Source organism: Cyprinodon variegatus, unplaced genomic scaffold, assembly GCF_000732505.1.
Source record: "Cyprinodon variegatus isolate N-32 unplaced genomic scaffold, C_variegatus-1.0 Scaffold1523, whole genome shotgun sequence".
In the NCBI taxonomy this organism is placed as follows: domain Eukaryota; kingdom Metazoa; phylum Chordata; class Actinopteri; order Cyprinodontiformes; family Cyprinodontidae; genus Cyprinodon; species Cyprinodon variegatus.
The window spans coordinates 91,246-99,411 of NW_015151976.1; the positions used below are offsets into that span (position 1 = coordinate 91,246).

Sequence of the window (8,166 nt, forward strand, 5' to 3'; positions counted from 1 at the left end):
GCAACACCGATGCGTTGGTGCATGCGTCGACCCCATAGAGCAAAACACTATCGGTGCGCGTGTCATTTCAAGAAAGTCATGTGATCGATGCAGGAGTTGTTTCTGACTGACACACTGAACTGTGTTTAAAAATGTATTCGTCAACATGATGCATCTGCTTAAAAAATGTCTAATATTTTGTATATCACTTTAATTATCCAGAATTTGGAGCAGCCTAAAAAGGAATAGGAATGTTTTAGCCATTGCGTTTTTATTTGCGTCATACTTTTTCTCTCAGTTATCACTCAACTTAACTGAATTAAATTTTATTTTAATTTGACTCATGAAATAATACATAATAATAAAAAGAATAACCTAAAATAACTTAAATTATATATGTACTAGCTCATCGAATCAATTCAGTTTAGTCTGTCAAATTAGCTTCCTGTAGTGTCTTTAAAGGTCCAGCAGGTTTCCGTATTCTGTGAGAGTATGATAACAGCATAGATATAGTTTGACAATGTGTTGAAATGCTTCAAGATGCCTCATTAACCCATCACTATTAACCATAGGTACAATAGTAGTAATACCAGCGTTCACAACCAGTTTATTTGATTTTGCCCATTTATGAGTTACACTTTTATAGCTTTAAACTGAAAAAATATACCTTATTTCTGTCAGGTTGAGGGGAGGTTTGAAGAGGCCCCAAATCCAGAGATGGAAGGAGGCAGAGATTAGTTTCAGCTGCTTTAATGTAGATCCCAAGGCAACAGAAGGTAAAGTCCAAAAAGAAAATACAGCAAAACCAAAAAACAGGAGACGCCAGGGAAAACACACTAGAGGAGCAAGGAACGACCAGAAACCAGCAAAGAGTAACTGAACAAGAGGAGTAAAAATGGGAGACTGAACAAAGACTTGGCTAATCAGCAGACGAGGAGCAGGTGTGGATGGAAGCATCTAGAAGGGCGCTAGGGGAAGGAGACCGACACAAGGGGAGAACAAAGGGTAAACAATATATACATTGGAACTTAAATACAACCAAAAACAACTAGGATAGCAAAACATGGAAATGAAACTAATGAAAACTCAAAAAGAAACTTACAGAGCCAAAACCATGACAATTTATTTTTTATTGTTTAACATAATTTTTTCTATCTGAAAATATGCCTTTTGATCCATGACCCCAAGTTGAGCATCTCAGCAACTTCAGCAACCATGTGCTAGATTGTAATTAAAAGTCCAAGGAAGATTACATCTGGTTTTGAAAGGCTTTATAAATACTTAGAGAAAATAAATTAAAAACTGAAGATTGTCTATGTCAGTAATTTTTAACCCCTAATCCTCAAGTCACACTGCCCCAAATGTTTCACATTTATCTAAGCTTTAACACACCTGACTCACACCTGACTCAGCTAAATGCAATTCAGCGAAACCTGATGATATGCTATCAATTGATATCTAGAGTAAAAGCAACATCCAAGACAGGTAGGGCAGTGTTTTAAGAACTAGGATTGAAAAACACTGGTCTACTTATTTATCCTCCTTTTGACCAAGGGTAACATTCAGTGCAGTCGGCTGATAGCTTAATAAGCAGTGTGTGTTAGGAAGCACCAAGCATAAAATAATGAGGTATGGCAAAATTAGACCCAAAATTAAAGTTCTTGGGTGGTAGCTGTTAACATTCAGACTGAGGATCCAGAGTCAAAGCCAGGTGATCAGAAATTCAGAGAATCCAAAACAGAATCCAGGAACAAAGTCAGGGCACAGAAACAGGTCTGGGATCCAGGCGGCACAAAAAAACAGGTCCAACAGGGTCTAGGCAGGCTAAAAAATCGGGAGGCAGAAACGGGTCAGGACCAGGTAAAGAGACAGAGAAAAATGCTGGATGCTTACTAACCAAGGCTTTCAGACAATCTGGCACTGTCAACTAGTCAGAGGCCTGCTTAAGAAGGCTGGCAAACAGGTGAGAGGAATCAGTGATAAATAGGCTGAGCAGAAGCAGCACAGGAGGGCCAAATGAACAGTCAGAGCAGAAGGGAGAGGGGAATAAAGTCACAAACGCTAGTTGACAGGCCAGAAACTTACTGTAACAGTAGCAACATCATGATGTGGAAGTGCTTTTCCTAAGAGGAGACAGTAAAGGTGATCAGAGTTAATAGGATGGTGCATGCAGCTAAATGCAGGTAGTCTGAATAAATTATGTATAGGACTCAGGTTTAGTTAATTTCTACACATTATTGATTTAGGATTGCTCCCATGGAATTTCTGCATTGATTATTTGAGACATCAAAATACATTCCACTTAGTGATGGCTGTATTATTGGGATTACTACTTACCGGTATGCTATTCTCTCCTCTTCCGTCAATGGATATCAGTGCATATGAGAAGCATAACTAAATATTGTTAATGTGTGCAGTTTATTAATAAAAACCCATTTCTTGATGTTACTGAGTAAGCATTTGAAGAAGTATTTGTATTTGCAAGGACAAATGAGTCCTGAGTTATGACATGGGTATGCTGGTGGGGCAGTAGGTAGCGCTGTTGCCTTGTCGCAAAAAGGTTCCGGGTTAGATTCCCAGCCTGGGGTCTTTTTGCATGGTGTTTGCATGTTCTACCTATGCATGTGTGGGTTCTCTCTGGGTACTCCAGCATGACTGTTAGGTTAATTGGCATCTTTAAATTTGTGTGAGTAAGTGTGCATGATTGTATGTCTTTGTGTGAGTCTGCTTTGCCCTGCAACAGGCTGGTGACCTATCCAGGTTGTACACCGCTTCTTGCCCATAGACTGCCGGAGATAGGCATTGGCACACCGCAGTACTGATGGAATAAAATGGATGGATGGTTATGACAGAAAATGTGAAGGGGTATAACTGATTTTTTCAAGTGTGATTATATACAAATCACTTAAGTCATTACAGAACAGTAAAAGCTGGATTAGTTCAACTCTAAATAGGATAAATGTCTCTGAAAGATTTTGCAAAAGCATCTTCCTGCATCAGTATTTTTCATTTTTATTATTTCAAGCATTCAATAACTAAAATGGTCTCATGCTTAATTTCTTGCTTTAGGTGGACTTCTGGCAGCCCAACAGTGCTTCTCTAATCCATCAAAATGCCACGGTGGATGTTCATGTGAAACAAAATGACACACTAGACCTGCGTTCTCAATTAAAGCTGGAAAGGATCAAATATCGGTGAGCTCACTGCACGGATTCTTTTAGTTTTATAAGACCCCCCTAAAACTTGATGCTCTGTTTCTCAATGACAAAAAAACTAATTCCTTCACATCCTGATAGACACACATCTGTTGTCCTGAAGTTATTGAAATTACCCGGCTTTACTGCAGACATGAAATATGAGTTTCATATGATTTGCATATGGCCATGACTTGCATCCAAAATCTTTTACATGGCCTGAAACCGGTTAAAAGTAACCGCTGCTAAAAGGCTTTGATTGTCATCGCAGTCCTTTGGGAGACATTTCAGCTCTGAGCATGATATCTGTTCTTTGTGCTGGGAGTCTTTCCAACAAGGTTTGTGCTGTAGTTACTCGGCTTTGATGATGTTTTGTACTTCAATGGACATTCCCATCAGGGTTGTGACGATAAAAGATCACTTTATCTATGCCTGTTTGGGGGGCAAGTGAAGAAAAACTTCAAACTGTAAGAATCCTTTAACAGATGGTGATAATAGAGTATGGCCTAATTAAGCTGTCAGACACTTTGACTTATGATGTATAATTAGTGTTATGAAAGAACCCACACATAAACCTACCTAATCCACCACTTCACACTGACACCATCTAATCCCTGTAAATAGGGAAATCTAAGGTATTATATCAATGAAAAACAGTTGCACTAGTTAGAGCTCTAAAACAATTACAAAGATTTAATGTAATTTTAAATAAATGTTAAACCAGGGTGCGAAACAGTTTCCTCAGCAAGATCATCAGAGTGGTTAGTTGAATGGCCTCCACAGCCTACAGTAAACACTTTTAATGACTTCATTATATGTGTTAAAGCAGAGACATACTTAAAACAAGCAGAACTCTTTAAGAAAAGAAGGGTGGGGAAGAGGATAAAAATATATATATATTTCTCAGAATATATCAAGCTTTTCTAAAAAGACCTCCTTCCTTCTTGTCAACACAGCCACACTAAAAAAGGTGAAGAAGAAACACTGAGCCAACATTCACAGTAAAGGGTACAATTTCTTCTACCTGTACAGTCATTATATGGACATTGTTGGTATTGTTTATTGTTATTGTAGATAATCTATTTTCTGAATACAAAGTATTGATTGATCATGACAGCAGTAAATTACAGTTAAGGATTTCTAAAAACCTCAAACTGTCATGAGCTTGGCACGGAAGACTGGCTTAATGGTTCATTCCATTCACCTGTCTAGCTCTGCCCAATTTCTCATCACTGTTCATCTGTGTCACCTGCTCTGGTCCCTTATTTAAACTGCTTACTCCTATTCATCAGTGCCAGATTATTCAAGCCTTCGGTAAGAGTTCTTTGGCATACATGTTTGTGTTTTTGATTGCCTGATCCTGACCCGTGTAGTCTTTGGATCTTTGAGCCCGTCTGTTCCTGTTTTGGATATGTTTGCCTGACCTTTCTTCGGACTCTTGTTGGTTTCTGCTTGTTTGCTGAACCTGGATCTGTCTTTTAACTACAACTTGGATTTCCCCTTGGTACATCTTTGGATCTATGATTTTCTGGACTGGACTCATGTGAACCTCTTCTACACTGGCTTTGGCTTTGTCTTCTGGAAAGTCCTGACTTCCTTTATTTTCGCGTCAGCTGGTTCAGCATTCTTCAAGGCTTCGGCTTCTGGAACTCTCTGCAGCGCGATGTTGGTAGCCATCCGGCTGGATTCCACTCCTTTCTTCTTGGCATAGACCAGGTTAGTGACTCACACGCTTGTTATCATCCTCTGTCAGATTTATGTGGTCACTAACCAGAGTTTTCCCTCTACAGAGATTCCAGCCTTTGATTTCCTAGCTGCTGAATTTAAGAACTGACTTGTGTTAGAGATCTCGGTCCAAACACTGACTGAGTTTTCAGGAGTGCTGACCTTCCTATTTCCTTTCTCCTGTTTCCAATAGGACATCAATAAATATCAATAAATCAATTAATAAATGATTATATGCAGTTAGTGTGTGTAATGAGTATGTATGTGTGTATCTGAGATCTATCAGATGTCGCTAATGGTTAGAGAAAGCCTTTTCCAAACATGGTATTTTTTTAAAACAAGTACCGGTATTTGTATGTGGGTTTGATGACCATGAGGTACAATTAAAGCCATACAGTTGCCTAAAAATTTCAATTGCTTTTTATTTAATCTTTTATCTTTATCACAATAAAATTACGTGATCCCCATTCATCATAGGTGTTAAACAGGAGAAGGTCAGTGCACATAAAGTTACTGTACATGGACTAGACAAATGGAATTAAATGTGAAAAAAACTATTCATGGTAAATATAGAAATAAAAATATATCCATGTATTGCAGATTTAAATAATGTTCAATATGTTCAAACTTTGAATCAATTTAATCAATTTGACTTGACATGTGTTGTGAATTGGCCCTATATAAATAAACTGAATATAATTTAATTGAATGGGCAAACAGTCTGTTTAGCTCTTGTTTTTGTTGTTTTTATCTTTTGTACGGTGACCTTGAGTGTCAAGAAAGTATGTCTGTCCAGAAAGGCACCTTTGAAATAAAATGTATAATCACTATTATTATTATTAGTAGTAGTAGTAAATATCCAAAATACTCCATAAAAGGTTAGGAAACCTCTAAATATAATAAGATTATGTTGCCTAAACAATACTATTTTGTCCATGTATAGAAATTTTATAGATAGATGTGCTGCTTTCCTATAATATTATTTTAGTTTGTTTTAGTTTTATAAATTAATTTAGCTGTTAACCAGTCTATTATTCCTGTTGGCATTCAACATAGAAAATTAACTGACAGGTGTCAAATATTATCAACAACCTATTGGAACAAAATATTTCTTGGCTGAACTCCATTTTCTAGTGCCCTCTTGGCTGCAGTTGCCATGGTAACCATTAAACGACATGATCTGATGGCTCACTTAAATACACAATGGCAATTATTTGATGCTTTGCACGGAATTTATGGCTGAATGTGGCTGTGAAGAGGGTTAAAAAAGAGGTTGGGCCTTGGATTCAAACTCTTTGGAAGAGCTGTAATCAATAAAATAAAAGTTCTTGGTTTTGTTTCTTTGCTGCTCTTTGCACACTTAAACACACTTCCTGGGTATTTTTTCATCTGAGGATGACTGTTTTGGTCAGAAATTTTGTAGAAGTTTTTCTAATATCATAAACACACTTAAAAACTGCTCTTGGCAGAGTTACTGGGGGATCTTTCCAAATCACTCTCAATCTTAACAGCAAAACATGAGCTCTATCTATTTCGTCAAGCAGAACCAGAATGAGGTTCTGCAGAACCAGAATGAGGAAGCTACATGTGTGCTTAAGGTGCAACAAAAGAAGCTGAAATGTTTTTAGAATTTGTAAGGTCTATGTTCCACCATGGAGAAAGTAAAGTTCAAATGAAAACTGAAGTCTGACCAGTTATTGCCATCCTACGGCTGATGTTTGTATATAAATCGTAAACCAATAGCTGCATGTACTGATGAAGGCCTCACTAGTTAAAACATTACAATGACTTTCTGTCACATAAATTATATTTGTCTCCGTTTGCACCTTCCACAGAGTGGTTATTTCCAATCTGCAGAGAGAAATTGAAAAGCAGATGGCACATCGGTTCACTCGCAAGCGAAGGTCAGAGTTTCAGTATGACTACGAGGTTTACCACTCACTGGAAGAGGTAAGTGTTACAGTCCTGTGCTCATTTCTTCAGCAGTTTCCAAATCTACAAATGACTCTCTTCATTACAGATTCAAGACTGGATGTTTGAGATGAACAGGAGTCACCCTGAGCTGGTTACTATGTTTTCTGTTGGAAAGTCATACGAAGGAAGACCACTTTATGTGCTTCAGGTAACAACAATCACATTAATGTTAAGGAAAAAAGTTCATTCAAACACTATAGGTTTTTCACAATGATTTCTCTTCTGTCAGCTAGGAAAGAGAAGCCGTCCTCAAAAGAAATCCGTGTGGATTGACTGTGGCGTTCATGCCAGGGAGTGGATTGGACCTGCTTTTTGCCAGTGGTTTGTCAGAGAGGTACTTCTATTTGTCTTCAGACTTGGAGTATTTTTTAAGCCTTTTCTTTTTATATACTGTCAAGTCCTCTGTGATATAAAGGTTCTTTAAAAAGTTTTTCTCATGCAAAGCTGTCCTAATATGTTTTTATTTGAATCACATTTAATTACCTTTGAACACTGTTGGAGGGTAGGGCTGATAACTTGTATCTCTTAATTGGGACTAAAGCAGTTTAAAAAAAAACTTAAAAACACAAAGTGAACAAACTGACCTGATGTGTGCAGTAAATTATTCTATAGTTCTAGTTTCTGGCATGCAGGTAAATCACCAACTCAAGGCAAATACACAGATGCAATGTCACTTTATTCTTTAGTCTATGTGTTAGCCCAACAAAGTAAACTCACTGCTGCTGCATTCTTTTGTCCTGGGGATTGGGAGGGTTCGCTGATTGCTTAGAGCTTTGCGCTTGTGCTCTGAGAAGGTTCCAAGTACTTGGTTCTATCCACACACACTGCACTCTGGGTCCCTGAGCAAGACCTTTTAACCCCACACTCCTCACCGGGCGCCAGACCATGGCAGCCCTCTGCTTCCCAAGGGGATGGGTCAAACGCAGAGGTGAATTTCTCCTGTGTGAGAGCAATAAAGTTCAGTCATTATTATTCTTTGCGAATCTGATCAAAAAATGTAACATTAGGAAAGTCTTATAGAGACAATATTTATTTATTATTCTATCTCATATTGCTGAAGTGAATAAAAACAGAGAAGTTTAATCATGATTCTGTTTGCCTGAAAAAGTTAAAACTAAAGTAAAAACAGACCATTAGTCTCTGAAATGAAAGCCAGACCCTCACCAGACACTGCATGCATGTTTTTTATCCCTGTTTTTTTTTTTTTTTATAGACCATTTGTACCCCAGATGAATGGGATTAGAAACACAGTAAAAGCCAAAAAAAAAAAAAAAAAAAAAAAAAAAAGGGGGGA

The 8,166-nt window shown here is 37.8% G+C and overlaps 1 protein-coding gene across 1 annotated transcript in view; it reads left to right on the forward strand.

Annotated features, from left to right (window-relative positions):
* Positions 1–8,166, forward strand: part of cpa6 (carboxypeptidase A6) — a 31,074-nt gene that overhangs the window by 14,482 nt on the left and 8,426 nt on the right. Inside the window, exons 3-6 of the mRNA XM_015403574.1 lie at positions 3,049–3,173; positions 6,734–6,848; positions 6,919–7,020; positions 7,102–7,206. Coding sequence (XP_015259060.1) covers positions 3,049–3,173; positions 6,734–6,848; positions 6,919–7,020; positions 7,102–7,206 — 447 coding nt within the window. The remainder of the gene's footprint in view (positions 1–3,048; positions 3,174–6,733; positions 6,849–6,918; positions 7,021–7,101; positions 7,207–8,166) is intronic.